The sequence below is a fragment of the Bombina bombina genome, chromosome 3 (genome assembly GCF_027579735.1).
Source record: "Bombina bombina isolate aBomBom1 chromosome 3, aBomBom1.pri, whole genome shotgun sequence".
NCBI classification, from domain to species: domain Eukaryota; kingdom Metazoa; phylum Chordata; class Amphibia; order Anura; family Bombinatoridae; genus Bombina; species Bombina bombina.
Genome location: NC_069501.1, coordinates 506440657 through 506464427, shown reverse-complemented (window position 1 = coordinate 506464427; position 23771 = coordinate 506440657). Strand labels below are relative to the sequence as shown.

Sequence of the window (23771 nt, the reverse complement as noted above, 5' to 3'; positions counted from 1 at the left end):
TTTAACCCCCTTCTCCAACAGTTCCAATCTTGTACTGACAAGTGGAGTGTCCCATGCATCTCCTGGCTGGGACGTATTGCTGCTTTTAAGATGCTCCTGCTCCCCAAGCTCACATACCTGTTCCGTTCACTCCCCATCCCTGTCCCTAAATGTCTGATTAGCAAATTTCAACAGATCTGCAATAAGTATATTTGGAAAAATAAGCATCCTAGGGTTGCTACCAGAATACTTCAGCAACCGTTCTTGTGCGGGGGCGCGGGCGCCCCCAACATATCATATTACCATGAAGCTTCAAGACTTTCTCAAGTCCTAGCATGGAAGACCACTGACAGCAAAAATAAATGGCAAGCGCTAGAACAAGCAATGCTCCCTAGCCCTCTTACCTTGCAAGACCTTATTTGGCTACCCAAGCATGTCAGGTCGCTCTTCAAAATCCATAATACAATAATCTCACACGCCCTTCGAATATGGGATAGACTACGCTCACTACCTCAAATAGCCCCACACCCCTCTCCTATACACTCTCTAACAGGCCTGCTAGCGGCCCTTAGAGACTCCCACCCCCATCTCTGGCAGGAACATGGAATCCACCGTATAGCGGACCTGTTCTCCAACGGCCAATTCATTACGTCCGCACAATTTACCAATAATTACAATCCCCCCCAACTTCTACTATTTGAGTTCTGGAGGCTCAGAAGTCTATTAAAATCCTGGGGATTTTTAAGCCAACCCCCCAGACCACCCACCATGTGGGAAAAAAGATGGACCAACAGCGTTAGGATTCCCAGATCGCTATCGGTCTCCTACAAAGATCTGATGAACTCTCCCCTATACTACAGGTCAGCTTACACCTTGGCCTGGGAAAAGGCTTTTCACTTTCGTACGGAACAGGACGAGTGGGCCCGAGCAGTGACCCTAACCAAACAAGCACTTCACTGTGTTACTCTACTAGAGTTATATCTTAAAATTTGCACACAGTGGCATCTCACCCCGCTCAGGTTATATAAAATTTCCCAGACTAACTCCCCACTATGCTGGAGGCAGTGTGGGATGGTGGGATCGCCGGCCCATATTTGGTGGGAATGTCCGAAGTTGACTACCTTCTGGCAAGATATATCACACAAATGCAGAAATCTAATCCCCCACTTACACAACTCTCCGCAAACAGCCTTATTACATTTAAACCTAAACACAGCCACGCCCACAGAGGCCTTACTCTCCGTTTATATACTTATCTCAGCCAAACTAGCTATAGCGAGACTTTGGAGACAGCAAGCTCCACCTTCATGGGGAGAAGTGGTCAAAACCATGTCCTACTTGGAGACAATGGAGGGTCCAATCTTTACCCAACGTAACAAAGCTTTTTTGCATTCAGAAATCTGGGCAAAGTGGAAGCTCCTGAACTAATTCTACCACAGGATGGCTAACGAGAACAGTAGCTGTAGGCCCCATACACCGACTAACTCCTTCCCCTTCCCCCCTCCCTTACCCACTCACCTCCCCACCACCCCCTCTTCTTTCCCCCTTTTTTTTTTTTTTTTTTTTTTTTTTTTCTTTCCCTCTCTCCTTTCTTTTTCTCTCTAACTACTTTCTGGTTGGTCTTACTTGACAGATTGTTCAGTTTTAAGATGGATATTAATATTTGCATTATTTTCAACAATTTAGACTGCTCTTTAGTCTATTTTCATATGCCTGTATTTCTACACTTTATTTTGTTCTATATTGAGACAAAAAAAAAAAAAAAAAGAGGTTATGTTCATTTCTTATTTGATTGGATTATCCTGTGATGAAACAGAATAGACCTTATGTGTTTTCCTTTTTATGTGCATAATGTGTCGTGTTCATGCATATTTTGATGTATCACAGTTGTACTGTAATGTGAAACTAACCTCAATAAAAAGAATAATTTAAAAAAAAAACAAAAAAAAAACAATTAATTAGAAGCACCATAATGTTTATTTTCCATGAAACATAATGTACAGTCCTAAATATGTTTTTTTTTTGTTTCAGTGCTTTTCTAGAGGCTTTGAATATAAGAAGCATCAAAGTGATCACAGCTATGAAATAATGGTAACATTGAATTTGCTAATATTTTTATTCTCATAGCATATAAAATATATAGAAGTGTAAATATTATGGCTGTTTAATTTCATTTAACCAATTCATGAATAAACCACTGGCAGAGAATAGAAATACAGAAATTTTGAAGTAAATTAGTGTAGTACGTTTTGAGATATTTAGATCTAAATAAATACACTTTTAAATGTGGGCATAGGAGCAGTTTTAGCAAAAGCCACAGTGAATACTGCTGTACCAGTCTTCCTGAAATTAGTTGTGAAGACAGGTCTCATGGGGTAGTTGATTCATGACACAGACTCTCATTAGAATTGGTAGGAGGATAAACATTAAAGGGACACCGAACCCAAATTTTTTTCTTTTATGATTCAGTTAGAGTATGCCATTTTAAGTAACTTTCTAATTTACTCCTATTATCAATTTTTCTTCGTTCTCTTGCTATCTTTATTTTAAAAGCAGGAATGTAAATCTTAGCGGCCAGCCCATTTTAGGTTCAGCACCATGGATAGCGCTTGCTTATTAGAGGCTTACATTTACCCACCAATTGGCAAACATAGGCCAGGTTCTCAACCAAAAATGGGTCGGCTCCTATGCATCACATTCCTGCTTTTTAAATAAAGATAGCAAGAGAACAAAGAATAATTGATAATAGGAGTAAATTAGAAAGTTGCTTACAATTGCATGCTCTATCTGAATCATGAAAGAAAAAAAAATTGAGTTTAGTGTCCTTTTAAAGGGACAGTAAACATTGAAAAAAAAACACTCAATTGATTAATTTGTGTTAAAAACATATAACACCTGTGTAAATGAAAATCACACATTTGAGATGATACGTTTAAAATACTTCTGATCTTTATATATTACCAGCCCCTCTGTCCTCCTCTGCTACAGCCTTGTTTTATTCTAATTCGGGCAAGCAGTTTAGCTAACCAGAAGGTAAACGATCACTTCATTATAATTTACACAGCATGTTCATTAGTGTATTGCAGGAAGGCTTCAACCGCAATACAGCATCAGCGAGCGCACTGTGCACAATCTTTTTAAGTGAGAGTTCCAGTGGGACGATTGGTTGCCTTCCGGTTGGCTAAACTGCTCACCCCTATTTTAAAATAGGCAGGTAGAGGGGCTGGTAATATATAAAGTTTGAAGTTATTTTTTTTTTTTTTTTTTAAAGATTTTTTTATTTCATATAATAAACAATAGTCATACAATACAACAATTGCAGGTCACTTGGATCACAGTAAGTACACTCCATCAGTTTACAGTATAACACAAGCATTTAAAATTGCAAAGATTAACCCTCAGCCGTTGCTGAAGGTAAGGTAGCTGATTCATGCATTCTTCCAAGGCCTGATACTGTTCAAACGTCATCAGTTTGTTCTCTCTATATATGTCTGCTATTCTATAAAGCCCTTTATTGGCTGTTCTGTGCTTATGTCGATGGTGGAATCCTGAGTTATCAAAGGTGTAATCTTTGATCGCTTATTAAGTAGGGGAAATTTGGAGTTTAATGTTTTCCATATATGTATAGTGTGATGGATTGTGACATATTCACTTTTTTATGGGTAGTAACCACCTCAGGTGTTTTGAAGTTATTTTAAAGGTATAATCTGCCATGTTTGATTATCATTTTACATGGCTATTGTGTGTTTTTAACACAAATTAATTATTGAGTGCAAACTTATTCTAATGTTTGCTGTCCCTTTAAGAGAATTCAAGAATAGTGGAGATGAGCGCTATCATGGGAATTAAGCCTAAACTTCAAAAATATGTATAAACTTTTGGTTCTTATCTGTCATAAAAAAACATAGATAGATTGATAGATAAATAGCAATTTGATGTATTTGTTTTTGTAAAGATAATGATTAAACTTTTGATGGTTTAATAAAGATGAATCTTACCAATGAGATAACTGTTATGTTGGTAATGAAACTAGCATAAGATACAGAACCACTCTAATATGGCATCCAAAGCTCTTTTTCAAAACTGCATTATCTTTAAATATATTTATATATAGTAGATAAAGTGCTAGTGTGTATACTGAGTAGTGATATACATGTTCAGTATAATTTAATAACCAAGCAATGCTAACATGTTTCATAGACTTGTGATTTTCCTGTCTTGGATCCCAGTTGGACAGCTCAAGAGGAAATGTCGCTACTCGAGGCAGTGATGGATTGTGGATTTGGAAACTGGTAAGCATTTTGTGTGTGCTGCAACATCGTACTCTCCTTGTGTGCTTCTGTGTCTTTTTTTTCTTTTTCTTTTTTTCCCTGGCCCTTGCTTTTCTCCCATTTCTGTACTTCTCCTATATCTGCCTTATTCACATATTTTTTTTTTTCTCTTCTCAGAATTTCCCTTTAAAAGTTGGTCATGTCCTTATATTCTGAGCAATTTTAGCAAACGTTAAATCACACCATAAAGCCATAAATACAATGAACTTGGAGTTTCTACTAATGCTGCCAAGTCACCCTATGCTACTGCCTTCAAAATAATCGATATATCTTAAAAGGATTTCTTCCATACCGTTAGTGTAGTATACATTATTAACAGCAGCTTAAAGGGACATAATACTCATATGCTAAATCACTTGAAACTGATGCAGTATAACTGTAAAAAGCTGACAGGAAAATATCACCTGAGCATCTCTATGTAAAAAAGGAAGATATTTTACCTCACAATCTCCTCAGCTCAGCAGAGTAAGTTCTGTGTAAAAAGTTATACTCAGCTGCTCACAGCTGCAGGTAAAAAAAAATAAAAAAAATGAAGAAATGAACAGCGGCCAATCAGCATCAGCAGTGCTGAGGTCATGAACTCTTTTACTGTGATCTCGTGAGATTTGACTTAACTCCCATGAGATTTCATTGTAAACTTCCCTAATCTGAATAGGGAAATAATAGAGAGTGCACGAAGCTCATCCTTTCAGCTGTCCCAGGACAGACATACTAATAAGCTGCTTAGAAATCCTTTACAATGGGATGTGGCTACTGAGGAACTTTTGAGGTAAAATATATTTCTTTTTTACATAGAGATGTTCAGGTGATATTTTCTAGTCAGCTTTTTACAGCTATGCTGCACCACTTTCAAGTGTTTAAACATTTGGGTATTATGGCCCTTTAATACAGCACAATTAATTGACATCAAAATGCCTCTGTTTACTGTTTCTATCATTGTTTAAACGCACAGTCAAGTAAAAAAATAAACTTTCATGATTTAAATATTACACGTGATTTTAAACAACTTTCCAATTTACTTTTATTACCAATTTTGCTTTGTTCTCTTGGTATTCTTAGTTGAAAGCTAAACCTAGGAGGTTCATATGCTAATTTCTTGGACCTTGAAGGCCGCCTCTAATCTGAAAGCATTTTGACAGTTTTCACCACTAGAGGGCGTTCATGCATTTCATATAGATAACATTGAGCTCATGAACGTGAAGCTCCTAGGAGTGAGCACTGATTGGCTAAAAATGCAAGTCTGTCAAAAAAACTGAAATAAGGGGGCAGTTTGCAGACGCTTAGATACAAGGTAATTACAGAGGTAAAATGTGTATTATTATAACGGTGTTGGTTATGCAAAACTGGTGAATGGGTAATAAAGGGATTATCTACCTTTTTTAAACAACAAAAATTTTGGTGTTGACTGTCGCTTTAAGTTAGTAGTAATATTGTCTCTGGTTGTTTAACCAGTCCATTATAGGAATTTTGAAACCATGCTACACATAATGGCTAATATTCAACTGGAATTCTCATTTATAGCTGAAGCTAGAACAGATTTACTAAAGGGACATGAAACCTTATTTTTTATTCTTTTATGATTCAGATAGAGTGTGCAGTTTTGAACTTATTTATAATTTTCTTCTATTATAAAAAAAATCTTTGTTCTTTTTGTATCCTTTGCTGAAGGAGCAGCATTGCATTACTGGGAGCTAGTTGAAAACATTAAAGGGCCATAATACCCAAATGTTTAAACACTTGAAAGTGATGCAGCATAGCTGTAAAAAGCTGACTAGAAAATATCACCTGAACATCTCTATGTAAAAAAGGAAGATATTTTACCTCAAAAGTTTCTCAGTAGCCACCTCCCATTGTAAAGGATTTCTAAGCAGCATTTTAGTGTGTCTGTCCTGGGACAGCTTAGGGGATGAGCCTCGTGCACTCTCATATTATTTCCCTATTCAGCTTACTATGAAATCTCATGAGAGTTAAGTAAAATCTCATGAGATCACAGTAAAAGAGTTCATGACCTCAGCACTGCTGATGCTGATTGGCTGCTGTTCATTTCTTCATTTTTTATTTTTTTTTTACCTGCAGCTGGGCTGCAGCTGAGTATAACTTTTTACGCAGAACTTACTCTGCTGAGCTGAGGAGATTGTGAGGTAAAATATCTTCCTTTTTTACATAGGGATGCTCAGGTGATATTTTCCTGTCAGCTTTTTACAGTTATACTGCATCAGTTTCAAGTGATTTAGCATATGAGTATTATGTCCCTTTAAGTCAGCCAATGATTGGCATATATGTGCAGCCACCAATCAGCGGCTAGCTCACTGTAGAGCATTGCTGTTCCTGAGCCTACCTAAATATGCTTTTCAGCAGGGTGGATTTAATTTCAATCAAAACTATTTAAATCACTAATCAGTAAGACCCAATTGAAATCATGTTTTTCTCCATAAAGGTTTTATTTTAGAATAACTTTTCAGATTACTTTTTCAGTCAACACCAGAATTTTTGTTTTAAAAGATAATCCCTTTATTACCCATTCCCCAGTTTTGCATAACAAACAGTTATAATAATAATAATAATACATGTTTTACCTCTGTGATTATCTTGTATCTAAGCCTCTGCAGTCTGTCCCCTTATTTCAGTTCTTTGACAGACTTCTATTTTAGCCAGTGCTCACTCCTTGGTAAATTTATGTGCATGAGCTCAGTTATCTATATGAAACACATGAAATAACGCCCTCTAGTGGTAAAAAACTGTCAAAATGCATTTAGATTAGAGGTGGCCTAAGAAATTTGAATATGATTCTCCTAGGTTTAGCTTTCAACAAAGCAAAATTGGTGATAAAAGTAAATTGAAAAGTTGTTTAAAATTGCATGCCCTATTTGAATCATGAAAGTTTTTTTTTTGGACTTGACTGTCCCTTTAAAGGAGATAGATGGGCAGGTATTTAAACCCCTGGATCTCAGTTCACTTAAGCTTTCAAAACTCCAGTTCAATGTTTGAAAGGCAATTGCCTTCTCTTTCAAACGGTGTGTGTCTTGGGGGTTAAAGGGGCAGTCAAGTTTAAAATAAACTTTCATGATTCAAATAGAGGATTTAATTATAAACAATTTTCCAATTTACTTTTATCACCAATTTTGCTTTGTTCTCTTGGTATTCTTAGTTAAAAACTAAACCTAGGAGGTTCATATGCTAATTTCTAAGCCCTTGAAGGCAGCTTCTTCTCTCATGGCATTTTGACAGTTTTTCACCACTAGAGGGCGTTAGTTCATGTGTGTCATATAGATAACACTGTGCTCACGCACGTGGAGTTCAGGTGAGCCAGCTCTGATTGACTAATATTGATGTCTGTCAAAAGAACTGAAATAAGGGGGCAGTTTGCAGAGACTTAGATACAAGGTAATCACAGAGGTAAAAAGTATATTAATATAACAGTGTTGGTTATGCAAAACTAGGGAATGAGTAATAAAGGGATTATCTATCTTTTTAAACAATAACAATTCTGTCCCTTTAATTACATAGTTTTACACATATTGAATTTATAAATACTCATATAACAGGTTATAAAAAAAGTCCTAGAGACCCTTGAAACCCTTGTTTTAAATCCCAGAGACCCCTCTTTAAAATAAAGACCTTATATAGGTTTCAATAGCCAGGTGATCACAGGGGTAATAGTGATCACATGGGATGAATAAATATATTTGAGTAGAGGATCATGGAAGTCCCTATATCCACATAAAAGTTATATAACTTTAACCAAATAAAGTTTAAAAAAGAAATACGCTAGTTGTAGAGTTCTTATTGTGATATATTTAGAAAATAATAGTATAGTTTGAATATTCTTGGTCTGCTAAAAAAAACAACTAATATATAATATGTGTGTATTTCTCACTGAAAAATGACTTACAGTGGGGCATACAAGTGAGCAGTATCTAAAAACTACAAAATAGCTCGACAGGGTGGAAATTGCTTGGCAGTTAAAGGGTTCAATGGAAATAAGGGGAGGGTTATGTTGAACACCTTATACAATGTTCATGCAGTTGCAGAATGAGAAAGTATGTAAACTGGCTGAATAAAGCTTTACATCTAAAAGTTAAAGGGACAGTATAAACCAATTTTCATTTAACTGCATGTAATAGACACTACTATAAAGAAGAATATGCACAGATACTGATATAAACATCCAGTATAAAACCTTTAAAAAAACTTACTTAGAAGCTTCCAATTTAACACTGTTAATAAAATAAGCCAGGGACACACACTGAAAGGGGCTGATAGCAGAACCCCCCCCTCCCTTGCATATGAAAAGACCCATAATACAATCAAAAGCAATCTGAAGTCTGTATATATCAGTATACATCTAAAACTTTGGGGCTTGGTTAGTCTGGAAAAAAGCACAATGTTACTTAAACGTAAGCAAAACTATACATTTTTACAAAAACACCCCATATGGGCTATATAAATGGATCATCTGCAATACATTTATGCAAAGAAAAATCTAGTGTACAATGTCCCTTAAACACCAGTGGAAACTCAGCCTTGGTGCTTTTGTGTGTGGGTGAAAGAATACAACTAAATATTAGATAAGACTGAAGCAGATGTCTCATTCACGGTAAAATGAAACATACTTGTTTGCCACAAATGTTCAACACTCTTCATTTTTTTTCTTTCTAGGCAAGATGTTGCCAACCAGATGCGAACAAAAACAAAAGACGATTGTGAAAAACACTACATGAAGCATTTTATTAATAACCCACTTTTTGCAAGTACGCTACTCAGTTTGAAGCAGGCAGACGAGGAAAAGAATGCAGACACAGCGATTCCATTCCATGGTATGATCTGTATATTAATATATTCAAATCAATGCATGTTTATAATGAGATTTCTGTAATACAAATAAAGGGATGAGTTCAGTTCAGAGCCCTTGATAACTGAATAAACTAACCACTATTTTAGATATGTGATATTTTTTTTTTTTTAAAATGACTTGTTTTTCAGATTTTGTTGTTTTTCTGTGGCATCAAGCAGTACACACTGTGGGGCCTATTTATGATGGTGCGAGCGGACATGATCCGATATAGCGGATCATGTCCGCTGCACATCGATAAAGGCCGACAGCATGCACTCTGCATTTATCATTGCACCAGCGGTTTTGTGAACTGCTGGTGCAATACCGCTACCCTGCAGATTCGCGGCCAATCGTCCGCTAGCAGGGGGTGTCAATCAACACGATCGTCATGTGTGTATGCTGCTGAAAAACAGTAATCTGTTTTATTGGAAGCATTTTTTGCTAATGGATGTATATTATTTAAATACTCCTATTTCTTATTTAAAATGCACGTACATTTCCGTTTTGACCTTTCTACCCCTTTAAATAGAAAATTATATGTATTAGAAAACCTCTGTAATACACTTTCATTATTTATTATGTACCTTTTTCCTATAGTTAATTTCTAAAATGTTGGACTTTCCAATTCTTGTTAAAGTGGACATGCTGACTCCAGACCTAACACTGGTTTATTCCACACAGTCATTCATTGTACACTCTAGTGATTCTTTCCCTGATTGGACTCAGCAGAGAAGTAAACCTAGGTTACAACATGGGGGTGTATTTTAAATGTAATCTGTTTCAGCTGCTGAAGACCCACCAAGACCAACATTTGAGTCATTGCTTTCTAGGGATATGGCTGGATACATGCCAGCAAGGGCGGATTTTATTGAGGTAAATATTCTTCCGCATTGCATTCTGTTTTACTATGAACCACAATAAAGTGAAATATAGATCCATTTTATATATATATATATATATATATATATATATATATATATATATATATATATATATATATATATATATATATATATATTTATATAATTTTCTTAGATGGACACTGTAAAAAACAGAAACAGAGGCGCCACATGTGTAGATCAATAGATACCCAAACACAAATCTGGACAAGATACAGGGTACTCACAAGCGTGAAGGCACTCTCTTGTGCCTATTAGAGGCAGGCTGGTATTATGAACAGCAAACCAGCTGGCTGTGTGAACGAATCCCCGTCGAGATGTCCTGGAGAAGTGGATATCCTGGAAGGCAGTCCTTGCCTAGATGGTTTCCTATAGGTTGGAACAAGGGAGAAAGGCAGTATACAATCTGAGCTACCGTCTCAGAGATCTACATTATACGAACAAAGCTCCCATTGTATACTGCCTTTCTCCCTTGTTCCAACCTATAGGAAACCATCTAGGCAAGGACTGCCTTCCAGGATATCCACTTCTCCAGGACATCTCGACGGGGATTCGTTCACACAGCCAGCTGGTTTGCTGTTCATAATACCAGCCTGCCTCTAATAGGCACAAGAGAGTGCCTTCACGCTTGTGAGTACCCTGTATCTTGTCCAGATTTGTGTTTGGGTATCCATTGATCTACACATGTGGCGCCTCTGTTTCTGTTTTTTACAGTTGTCCATCTAAGAAAATTACATCACTTGTGAAGTGAAGACCGAGAGCTGCCTTTTCCATTTACTCTTTTCCCAGACGGACATTTTTTGGGACTTTATTTGCACCGCTTATACTGGATACCATCCAGTGCAACGTGTGTATATTCATATATATATACATTTTGTTCTATCTTTTTGTAGATACCAATTACAACAACCCTCTTAATTAAGTTTATATTTGATTCTAACATTTTATGTATGCATTTTAGTTTTGCTTTTATAATTTTTATGGGTTTTTTACATTAGGACCATCTATACCACCTGTTAAATAAGCGCCTCCTATAGGTTATCTGTGACACATTGTCACAGAGCTTCCAGTCTATATTTATATAATGTCTGATAGCTCTTTTGTCGTTAATGTATTGCTCTAAACAGGAATTTGACAATTATGCAGAATGGGACTTAAGAGATATTGATTTTGTTGAAGATGATTCGGATATTTTGCATGGTAAGCAGACTTTATGTTAAACAGTTTTTTATATTTCTATATCTCTCTCTTCTTTAAGTTAGGTATTAGATGTTATGGCTTCTTCAAGCAAGGGTATTACACAATTTTTTCTCTTGGTATCTTTTAGTGAAAAGCATATCTAGGTATGTTCAGAAGCAACCATGCACTGCTTGGATTTAGCTGCTTATTAGTAGATGAACATAAATAATTCTCTTGTCATTGGTTAAGCTAGCTCCCAGTAGTGCATTACTGCTCCTTCAACTAAGGATACCAAGTGAATGAAGCTAATTTGATAATAGAAGTAAATTAAAAAGTTGTTATAAATGTTACGCTCTGTCAGAATCATGAAAGAAACAAATTGTTTCATGTCTCTTTAAGAATATGTATTCATTGAAACACAAGCAATTGTCTGGCTTGCCTTAAAGGGTCAGTAAAGTCAAACTTAAACTTATATTATTCAGATAGAATATGCATTTTCAAAAAACCTTTCAATTTACTTCTATTATCTCATTTGGTTTATTATTTTTGTATTCTTTGTTAAAAAGTATGCAGAGGCTCAGGAGCACCAATGCACTGCTGGGAGCTAGGTGCTGATTGGTTTCTTCAATTAAGGATACCAAGATATATATATATATATATATATATATATATATATATATATATATGTGTGTGTGTGTACATTTATTGTATGCACCTGGTGGTGCTGTTAATATGGACTTCTCTTTCAGTTAGTGTGTCAAAATAGTAAATACGATTGTAAATGTGTTTGTGCAAGCATGTCATAGTACTGAATGTCTGATATTTTCCCAATATCTTTTCAGTCTATCACATTACTTTATTTAGAAATCCTATCAATTTACTTTTCTTTCTAATGACACGGTGAGTCCACAGATCATCTCTAATTACTATTGGGATTATCACTCCTGCCCAGCAGGAGGCGGCAAAGAGCACCACAGCAAAGCTGTTAAATATCACCTCCCTTCCCTCCAACCGTAGTCATTCTCTTTGCCTACGTTAAGAGCAAGGAGGTGGTAAAGTTTAGGTGTTTGGAAGAAGATTCTTCAAGCAAAAGTTTGTTGTTTTTCAGCAGTGCAAGTTTGTTCTGCTTTGTGCTGGGGTGTAGCCGTAGACCATGTCAGTCTCTTCAGTAGAGCAGTTGTGGCTTTTAAGCAATGGGAACTTGTGGGGTACAATCCTTTCTGCACCTCCCATGTATTTAATGCTACCCTAACATTGAAAGCCTGAGTAAGATTACTCAGTCTTTGCTTTTCTTTCACAGGTCCATGGGAGGGATCATGCCTCTCAATCCTAGTGAGCTGCCTTGCTGCCTTGCAGATTTCTGGAGGTAAGTGCTGATATTATTTTTCTGGGACATAGGGCAGGAAAACTATGCTACTTTATTATAATTTGGACACAAGAGACATTCTCCTAAAGAAGTGGGGATAATGTTAAAATGGCAGTAATGGCAGGCACTGGGGGCAAGGAGTTTTTTGAGCTCAGTGTGTGGTGTGTGTTTCACTTACTCCCGGCGGCTTTACTTTAGAATACATTTCTTTCATGTAATTGGCAAGAGTCCATGAGCTAGTGACGTATGGGATATACAATCCTACCAGGAGGGGCAAAGTTTCCCAAACCTCAAAATGCCTATAAATACACCCCTCACCACACCCACAATTCAGTTTTACAAACTTTGCCTCCTATGGAGGTGGTGAAGTAAGTTTGTGCTAAGATTTCTATGTTGACATGCGCTTCTCAGCATTTTGAAGCCCGATTCCTCTCAGAGTACAGCGAATGTCAGAGGGATGTGAAGAGAGTATCACCTATTGAATGCAATGGTCTTCCTAACGGGGATCTATTTCATAGGTTCTCTGTTATCGGTCGTAGAGATTCATCTCCTACCTCCCTTTTCAGATTGACGATATACTCTCATATACCATTACTTCTACTGATAACTGTTTCAGTACTGGTTTGGCTATCTGCTTTATGTGGATGGGTGTCTTTATGATAAGTATGTTTTTTATTACTTAAGACACCCCAGCTATGGTTTGGCACTTTATGCATTTATATAAAGTTCTAAATATATGTATTGTACTTATATTTGCCGTGAATCAGGTTCATGTATTTCCTTGTGCAGACTGTCAGTTTCATATTTGGGGAAAATAAACATTTTAAGAAATATTTTTTCTTACCTAGGGTTTAGTCTTTTTTTCAGATTGACTATATTTTTCTTGCAAATTGCTGGCAGTATTAGGCCCGCGGGTGCACCGAATGCTGGACTTTATTGTGTCATTCTTGGCGCAGGACTTTTTTTGCACGAAAGTACGTCCGTTGACGCTAGTTCGTCATTTCCGGCGTCGTAGTTGACGCCGAGTCCTTACACAGGGTTGCTTTGTTAGTGACGCAAGTGTGTCATTTCCGGATGTTGTTGGTGCCAAAAAAAAATTCATTAATTTATTACCCCATTGCTATTTGCCTCTTGCCTTTTTCTATGTCAGAGGGCTATGCTATTTGCATTTTTTCCCCATTCCTGAAACCGTCATATAAGGATATTGATAATTTTGTTTTATATGTTGTTTTTTCTTTTACATTTTGCAAGATGTCACAATCTGATCCTGTCTCAGAAGTATCTGTTGGAACTTTGCTGCCTGACATCGGTTCTACCAAAGCTAAGTGCATTTGTTGTAAGATTGTGGAAATTATATCTCCGAATGTCATTAGTAATAGTTGTCATGATAAACTTTTACATGCAGACAATATATCCATCAGTAATAGTACATTGCTGTTTGCAGTTCCTTCAACTTCTAATGTACATGATATACCTATGAATTTTAAAGAATTTGTTACTGATTCTATTCAGAAGGCTTTGTCTGCATTTCCGCCTTCTAAAAAATGTAAAAGGTCTTTTAAAACTTCTCATAAAGTTGATGAATTTTCAAATGACCGACAACATACTGAATTATCCTCCTCTGATGAGGATCTTTCTAATTCAGAAGATCCTTCCTCAGATATTGACAATGACAAATCTACTTATTTATTTAAAATGGAGTATATTTGTTCCTTGTTAAAAGAAGTGTTAATTACTTTGGATATTGAGGAAGCCAGTCCTCTTGACGTTAAGACTAGTGACCGTTTAAATGCTGTTTTTAAACCTCCTGTGGTTACTCCAGATGCTATTTCTGATATGATTTCTAAGGAATGGAATAAGCCAGGTACTCCTTTTATTCCTTCTTCAAGGTTTAAAAAATTGTATCCTTTACCAGCAATTTCTATAGAGTTTTGGGAAAAGATCTCCAAGGTTGATGGGGCTATTTCTACTCTTGCTAAAAGTACTACTATTCCCATGGAAGATAGTACTCCGTTTAAAGATCATTTAGATAAGGAAACTTGAATCTTATCTAAGGAAAGCCTATTTATATTCAGGTCATCATCTCAGGCCTACAATTTCTTTGACTGATGTTGCGGCTGCAGCAAATGTATCCAGTTAAAGGATAAATAAAATAAAGCTTGTGATGTCAGTATAAAATCAACTTAGTTTTATTGTTGAAACACAACGCGTTTCCCAGTCCTCCTACCGTTTCATCAGGAGAAACGGTCGGAGGACCGGGAAACGCGTTGTGTTTCAACAATAAAACTAAGTTGATTTTATACTGACATCACAAGCTTTATTTTATTTATCCTTTAACTGGATACATTTGCTGATACTATCTTTGATACCGAAATACGGTGGTCCAGGACTGACGACTAGGAGAGTGTCGCAAACAACTCTTGTTGAGAGGAAAGCTCACTGGACAGCTTTAATAGTTCAGCCCGCACCTGTGGCACTTCTCAAGTGCTTTGGATCTTGTAAGTTCACATTTGACTTTTGCGTGACTATATTACCCCATTGATAGAGCACTATTGTGGCGCCTTCTTCTCTGCTTTATCCACTATTGGTGAGGGGTGTATTTATAGGCATTTTGAGGTTTGTGAAACTTTGCCCCTCCTGGTAGGATTGTATATCCCATACGTCACTAGCTCATGGACTCTTGCCAATATGAAAGAAATGAATTCATCAGGTAAATTCTTACATAAATTACGTTTTTGCCGACCAGGAGGTTAATTTTGATACGCCCACGATGGGCGGGGCTATCTGAGGCGGCAAGTTTCTGTTGCGCTCCTTTTTCCCCTTCACTTCCTGTGTTCTGGAGGGGAGACAGCGTCATTGCAGCCTTGTAAGCAGTGCTACTGTTTCCAGACTGCGTTTACAGGGATATAATTTGAGTCCGGACTTCTTCTGAGCAGGATATACTCTCCGGGTGTCAGCACGGAAGGTAGGCACCTCAGCAAAGCTAAGCTGAGGTGTAGAGATTGTCCGGAGTGCTTGTGACAATTTATTTCTTTGTTTATTTTCTTGCAGCAAAAATAAAACAGTTACGGTTTAACATTTAAAGAGACAGTAACGTTTAGTTTTTTTTGTGTTAATTTTTTCCTAAAATATCAATTTATTTCGTTCTAATTTAATCAATTGTGAGTAAAGATGGACCAAGAGGTCATGCAAAATGTTTTTTGTTCTTTGTTTTGATGCTAACGTGGAACCACCAATCCCTTTCTGTTCCTCATGTATGAGAGAACTTTAAATTACAGGGATAGACTTTTTTCTGACCCAACATTGTCTAAGATGGATGCTGTTTAGGGGTCTTTTGACAATGTTCAAGATATGCTGCAGCTTTCTCCTCAAGTGTCCCAAAATGTATCGTCCACACATGCAGTGCCCTGCGCTTCCTCTCAAACTCCGCCTGGAGTCACGTTGCAAGACATCGCTACCCTCATGTCTTCTGCGGCATCTGAGGCACTGTCTGCTTTTTCCATGCTGCAGGGAAAATGCAAGAGGAAATGTAAAGACTCAGTAAGTAAGGTTTCTGATACAGTCGTGATTTGTCCCTCTCAGAAATCTGAGGAGGAAGATACTTTGGTAGCATCTGAGGGTGAAATCTCAGACTCAGTGTAATTCCTTCTTCTAATACTGAAGTGGTATCCTTCAGGTTTAAGCTAGAACACCTCCGTTTGTCACTTAAGGAGGTTTTGGCTACCTTGGACGACTCCGACACTATGGTCTTAGTCAATCCTAAGAAGTCTAGTAAGCTAAACAAGTATTTTGATGTACCTTCCATGGTGGAGGTTTTCGCTATACCTGATCGGGCTACAGAAATTATTGCGAGGGAATGGGAGAGACCTGGTATCCCTTTTTCTCCATCCCCTATTTTTAAGAAGATGTTCCCTATTGCTGACTCTATCAAGGAGTCTTGGCAGACGGTTCCCAATGTGGAAGGGGCAATTTCCACTTTGGCTAAGAGAACCACTATTCCCATAGAGGATAGTTGTTCTTTTAAGGATCCTATGGATAAGAAGTTGGAGGGGTTGCTCAAAAAGATGTATGTTCACCAGGGTGTACAATGGCAACCTGCGGTGTGTATTGCTACCGTCACTAGTGTGGCAGCATACTGGTTTGATGCGTTGTCTGATTCTATTCAGACAGACACTCCCCTGGAGGAGATCCAGGACAGGATCAAGGCCCTTTAGTTGGTCAATTCATTTATTACGGATGCTTCCTTACAGGTTATTAAGCTGGGAGCAAAGATTTCTGGATTTGCCGTACTGGCCCGTAGAGCCTTATGGTTGAAATCCTGGTCTGCGGATGTTTAATCTAAGTCTAAGCTTTTGGCGATTCCCAACAAGGGTAAAACCTTGTTTGGGCCGGGCTTAGCTGAAATTATTTCTGACATTACGGGGGAAAGGGTCATTTCCTCCCTCAGGATAAGAGGAATAAACAAAAGGGACGTCAGAGTAATTTTTGTTCCTTTCGAAACTTCAAGGGTAAACCTTCCTCTGTCTCTGCCAAGCAAGATCAATCCAAGCCTTCCTGGAGGACCAACCAATCTTGGAACAAGGGGAAGCAAGCTAAGAAGCCCGTTGCTGACTCAAAGTCTGCATGAAGGGTCTGCCCCCGATCCGGGACCGGATCTTGTGGGGGGTAGACTTTCCTTCTTCGCTCAGGCCTGGGTTCGGGATGTTCAGGATCCCTGGGCGGTGGACATTGTGTCCAAGGGATACAAACTAGAGTTCAATACCTTTCCTCCCAGGTTCCTGCTCTCAACATTATCTGTAGACCAGATAAAAAGAGAGGCGTTCTTACACTGTGTCCGAGACCTTTCCGACCTGGGAGTGATAGTTCCTGTTCAACTGCAGGAACATGGTCTGGGTTTTTACTCCAATCTGTTTGTGGTTCCCAAAAAAGAGGGAATTTTCAGACCAATTTTAGACCTCAAAAGTCTAAACAAGTTCCTCAGAGTACCGTCCTTCAAGATGTAAACTATTCGTTCCATTCTTCCTTTGGTTCAGGAGGGTCAATTCATGACAACAGTAGATTTAAAGGACGCGTACCTGCATGTTCCCATACACAGGGATCATCACAAGTTTCTGAGGTTCGCATTTCTAGACAAACACTTCCAGTTTGTGGCTCTTCCATTCGGCCTTGCCACAGCTCCCAGAATTTTTTCAAAGGTCCTGGGATCCCTGTTGGCGGTGCTCCGGTTGCGGGGCATTGCCGTGGCGCCTTATCTGGACGACATTCTGGTTCAAGCTCCATTCTTTCAACAAGCAAACTCCCACACAGAGATGTTGTTATCCTTCCTGCGTTCTCATAGTTGGAAGGTGAATTTGGGAAAGAGTTCCTTAATTCCAGCTACAAGGGTGGTGTTCTTGGGAGCCATAATAGATTCCCTATCAATTAAATTTTTTCTGACGGAAGTCAGAAAATCAAAGATCTTCGACTCTTGTCTGGCCCTTCAGTCATCTCCTCGGCCGTCAGTGGCTCAATGTATGGAGGTGATCGGTCTGATGGTAGCTGCCATGAACATCATTCCGTTTGCCCGTTTCAACCTCAGACCTCTGCAGTTATGCATGCTCAGGCAGTGGAACGGGGATTACATGGATCAGTCCCCGCGATTACAGCTGGATCAGACGACAAGAGATTCTCTTCCTTGGTGTTTGTCTCAGGGTCATCTCTCCCAGGGAACATGCTTTCACAGACTTACCTGGGTGATTGTGACAACGGACGCCAGCCTGCTGGGTTGGGGAGCAGTCTGGGGCTCTCTAAAGGCTCAGGCTCTGACTAGAGTTGAGGGCAATCTTCAATGCTCTTCTGGCCTGGCCTCTGCTAGCTTCAGCCCGGTTTATCAGGTTTCAGTCAGACAACATAACCTCAGTGGCTTACATCAACCATCAGGGAGGAACTCGGAGTTCCTTGGCCATGTCAGAGGTAGCCAAGATTATTCAGTGGGCGGAGACCCACAACTGCTGTCTATCTGCGATCCACATTCCAGAAGTGGACAATTGGGAAGAGGATTTTCTGAGCAGGCAGACTTTTCACCCAGGGGAGTGGGAACTTCATTGGGAGGTGTTTGCCAACTTGGTTCTCAAGTGGGGACAGCTGGAGCTGGATCTCATGGCATCTCGACAGAATGCCAACTTCCGAGGTATGGGTTGAGGTCAAGGGATCGTTAGGCTGTACTGATAGATGCTCTGGCGTTTTTTTGGAATTTCAGTCTAGCATACTTATTTCCTCTGTTCGCTCTCCTTCCTTGGGTTATTGCTCGAAACAAACAGGAGAAGGCATCGGTGATCTTCATTGCACCGGAGTGGCCTCGCAGGATCTGGTATGCAGACCTAGTGAAGATGTCATCTCTCCCACCTTGGAGTATACCACTACGGAAAGACCTTCTACTTCAAGGGAACTTTCTTCATCCAAATCTCGTTTCTCTGAAGCTGACTGCTTGGAGATTGAACACTTAATTTTATCTAAGCATGGTTTTTTGGAGTCGGTTATTGAGACCATGATTCAGGCTCGTAAACCTGTGAAGAGAAAGATTTACAATAAGATATGGCGTAAATATCTACATTGGTGTGAATACAAAGGCTACTCTTGGAGTAGAGTTCGTATTCCCAGGATTTTGTCCTTTCTCCAGGAGGGTCTGGAGAAGGGTCTATCTGCGAGTACTTTGAAGGGTCAAATATTTGCCTTGTCTATTTTGTTGCATAAACGTCTGGCGGATGTACCGGATGTGCAGTCCTTTTGTCAGGCCTTGGTCAGAATCAGGCCTGTGTTCAAACCTGTTATTCCTCCATGGAGTCTTAACCTTGTTCCTAAAGTTCTTCAACAGGCACTGTTTTAGTCTATGCATTCCTTGGATATTAAGTTGTGATCTTGGAAGGTTTTGTTTCTTGTTTCTATTTCTTCTGCTCGCAGAGTCTCAGAACTCTTGGCGCTGCAGTGTCAATCTCCTTATCTTATTTTTCATTCTGATAAGGTAGTTCTGCGTACTAAGTTGGGGTTCCTTCCTAAGGTGGTTTCGGATAGGAACATTAATCAAGAGATTGTTGTTCCTTCTCTGTGTCCTAACCCTTCTTCTCATAAGGAGTGTCTGCTGCACAACCTAGATGTGGTGCGTGCGTTGAAATTCTATCTATAGGCGACTAAGGATTTTTGCCAGTCTTCGGCTCTATTTTTTTTGGGAAACGTAAGGGTCAGAAAGCTACGGCTACTTCTCTTTCTTTGTGGCTGAAGAGTATAATTCGCTTGGCCTATGAAACCACTGGACAGCAGCCTCCTGAGAGAGTCACGGCTCATTTTACAAGGGCTGATTCCTCTTCCTGGGCTTCCTGAAGCTTCTGTGGAACAGATCTGTAAGGCTGCAACTTGGTCCTCTCTACACACTTTTTCAAAATTCTATAAATTTGACACGTTTGCCTCGGCTGAGGCTTCGTTTGGGAGAAAGGTTCTTCAAGCAGTGGTGCCTTCCGTTTAGGTTCCCTGTCTTGTCCCTCCCTTATCATCTGTGTCCTCTAGCTTGGGTATTGATTCTCAATAGTAATTAGAGATGATACATGGACTCACTGTGCTTACCTGATAAATTGATTTATTTCTTGACACGGTGCTTCCTTTCTCTCTTTTACTTCTGTCGAATGACTGAGGTTGGAGGGAAGGGAGGTGATATTTAACAACTTTGCTGTGGTGCTCTTTGCCTCCTCCTGCTGGGCAGGAGTGATAATCCCTATAATGATTAGAGATGATCCGTGGACTCACCGAGTGAAGAAAGAAATACATTTATCAGGTAAGCATACATTTTGTTTTTACTATAAAGCTATTACATTGGTGTCCTCATTTTATGCGTTAGAACCCATGTTCTCTTCCCTCTCTTCAACCTGTTATACAAATACTTGTAGTTTCCAATTGTAGATAGTATGGTTTAATGTAGGCTTAGCTCATTTTGTCTATTACATTAAAGGGACACTGAACCCAAATTTTTTTATTTTGTGATTCAGATAGAGCATGACATTTTAAGCAACTTTCTAATTTACTCCTATTATAAAATTTTCCTCATTCTCTTGGTATCTTTATTTGAAATGCAAGAATGTAAGTTTAGATGCCGGCCCATTTTTGGTGAACAACCTGGGTTTTTCTTGCTGATTGGTGGATAAATTCATCCACCAATAAAAAAGTGCTGTCCAGAGTACTGAACTAATAAAAAAAGCTTAGATGCCTTCTTTTTCAAATAAAGATAGCAAGAGAACGAAGAAAAATTGATAATAGGAGTAAATTAGAAAGTTGCTTAAAATTGCATGCTCTATCTGAATTACAAAAGAAAAAATTTGGGTTCAGTGTCCCTTTAATCAATTCCCATGTAATCCGTAATTGCTAGTCAATTGCTATTTGAAGATTCATACTCTTTGTTTGGGTACAAGTTGATCTTTTCTGTTATAATACAAAAATCTTATATAGAAATAAGCAGTTAGTAATGCCTTTATACAAATGTATACACAGACAGATAGTTTATATATATTTTTATTTACAAAGAAAAGTTTATTTATATTGTACACCACTCAAGATGTGAAAAATATAATTAACAATAAAATATACAGGTAGTTTAACACTTACATTGTCATCTATACATGAATTTGCATTCTTATTCCTCTCTTTTCATAAATGTTTGCATATCATGTTTTTAGATTTAAAAATTGCAGTTGTCGACATCTATCATTCAAGATTAAAAGAGAGACAGAGAAGAAAAAGGTAAGGATGTTCCTTTTTTCTGACATGTAACTTATCATTAGCAAATTATGCATATAGGATCCAAAGGCCAATAATAGTCTCAATGGCACATTACTGACTGTAACTAAAGAGGAATGGGACTTGGGAATTATTATTTCAGATGATTTAAAATTTGGTACACAATGCAGCAGTGCAGCCAGTAAGGCCAGTCGGATACTTGGTTGCATTGAAAGAGGTATTAGTAGCAGAAATAGAAATAAAATATAGGGGGCGCCCTTGGTCAATAACCAAACAGTTGATATAACAGTGGATATAAACTACAAACAATTGATAAGCAATGATACAACCTATCTGATTTTAAACATTGCAACAAATTGCAATTCAGTGCATCAACACTCAAATATACCAAAGTCCCATATAAGGAGGTAGGGTATTAGGATCAAAGCTCAGGAGCAATTGATATTAACGGGTCCAGGCAGCTATCTGTGGATGGATCAAGGCCTCGATCCAGGTTCAGCAATCTGTGGATAACATAAGGAAACAGAAGCACCACATGACCTAGTATTGCATGACTAGGTGAGAAATAGTGTATAATATATAGCCCAGATCATGATGTCATCAGTGGGCAGAACTTGGCAGCCATTTTAAAGTGGCCAGAAACAATATTAATTGTAAATTAACTTTTTTACCGTTCCTGCTGCATGATATACAAAGGGTGCAGCAGACTATTTGCAGTTTAATCTATGGTAAGACTTTATGATGACTAAGGTGTAGACTGTCCCTTTAACCCCTTAACCAAAGTGGACGTTAATATACGTCATGCGCTAAAGGAGTTCCTGAGCTCCTGGCCTCTGCCTGTATATGGAACCGGAGCACGATCCATATGAAGGCAGATGCCAGATTATTACAGATGGTGACACTGTGTTTGTAACGATCATCTGCTGGTGCTTTCGAAAGGTGTGGGAGAGAAATTGGGAGGCGGGTGGGCGGTGCGGCAGCAGAGGGTAGGGTAGGGAGAGAGGGGGTGGGATAAGCCCTACACGGGCAGAAAAAAAAGAGAGGGGAGCTTCACTACAGAAAAAAGGCTGGGGGGGGGGGACCAGTACACTACAGAAAACTAAAAAAATAATAATAATAAAATAAATAAAAAATAAATAAAATGTATATATACAGTATGTGTGTATATGTGTGTATGTATTTATAAGTACTGGCATATAGCTGCCAGTACTAAAGATGTCTGCAATTAATGCGAGGGGGAGGGTTACAGAGCTATTTGGGGGGGATAAAAAAAATTATAATAAAGAAACATAAACTGCCTACTGGCAGACTGTCTGCCAGTATCTAAGATGGTGGTGACCAGTTGGGGGTGAGGGAGGGAAGAGAGCTTTTTGGGAGGGATCAGGTAGGGATCAGGGGTTGGAAACTATCAGGTGGGAGAGTAAGCTCTACACTACAGCTAAAATGAACCTTACAAGTTACCTGATTAACCCCATTCACTGCCCGGAATAATAGAAGTGTGGTGCGCAGCTGCAATTAGCGGCATTCTAACTACCAAAAACCAATGGCAAAGCCAGGTACAGTATGTCTGCTATTTCTAAACATAGTTTTGACTGGTAAATAAAAAAAACAAGGCTCTATTTCTGTTTAAATGGAGTAATAGCAAAATGCTAAAAAAAAAAAATCTGGTATTTTAAGCAAGTTCTTGTCTGAAATTCCCAGTAGCGAAAGGGGTTAATCTGTAGTATAACATTACTCATTATGGAGAGAGAGCAGAAGGGACAGGTATAATCCTGAATGGGGGTAGGAAATAGGTGTTTTCCTACTTTTGCAAAATATTTTTTTTGCAACTTTGGAAAAATGTGCGTATGATAGTTACTAATATTTCTAGGTTATACTTGCATCATGAGGCTCCTCTAATACACAGTTTCTATGGATAAAGAGAAAAGAGCTTTCAAAAATATTTCTCAGTCTGCAGGATCTGTTTATAGGCTAGCAGTGGCTGATTTTGTGGAGTTAGCTTGAATAATGTGTGGACTGAGACTGTTCAACTTTTTATTAGTTTTGCTTTTCCTGTCAATTAGTCTCAGGTCTTTATGGCTAATGTCCTTGATACATAATAATGGCTGTAGGTGTATTATTAAGGCAGATTTATCAAAGGGCGAATGCCCCTACCAATAACAGACACGCTGATATTTATAACGGACTGCTGACCAGGGTGAATGAAAAGCCCTGCAGGATAAGTTGAACAAGAACAGGGGGCCAACATTGCACAAGCGAATGATAAACACAAGCAGCCAATGTTGCCTGCAATTTGTGATCCTGGGCGGACAGGTTCAATACCTGTAAATTATGTCTGTCCAGACAATGATTAATCCCCTCTATTTTTACCATTCTTTATTTATATTATTTCTTGTTTGGCCCTTAGTTTCTAACATTATACT

The 23771-nt window shown here is 38.5% G+C and overlaps 1 protein-coding gene across 1 annotated transcript in view; it reads left to right on the top strand.

Annotated features, from left to right (window-relative positions):
- Positions 1 to 23771, top strand: part of TADA2A (transcriptional adaptor 2A) — a 126688-nt gene that overhangs the window by 11639 nt on the left and 91278 nt on the right. The window contains exons 3-8 of the mRNA XM_053706902.1: positions 2011 to 2070; positions 4180 to 4271; positions 8970 to 9127; positions 9929 to 10017; positions 11171 to 11243; positions 21288 to 21351. Of these exons, the coding sequence (XP_053562877.1) occupies positions 2011 to 2070; positions 4180 to 4271; positions 8970 to 9127; positions 9929 to 10017; positions 11171 to 11243; positions 21288 to 21351 (536 nt within the window). The remainder of the gene's footprint in view (positions 1 to 2010; positions 2071 to 4179; positions 4272 to 8969; positions 9128 to 9928; positions 10018 to 11170; positions 11244 to 21287; positions 21352 to 23771) is intronic.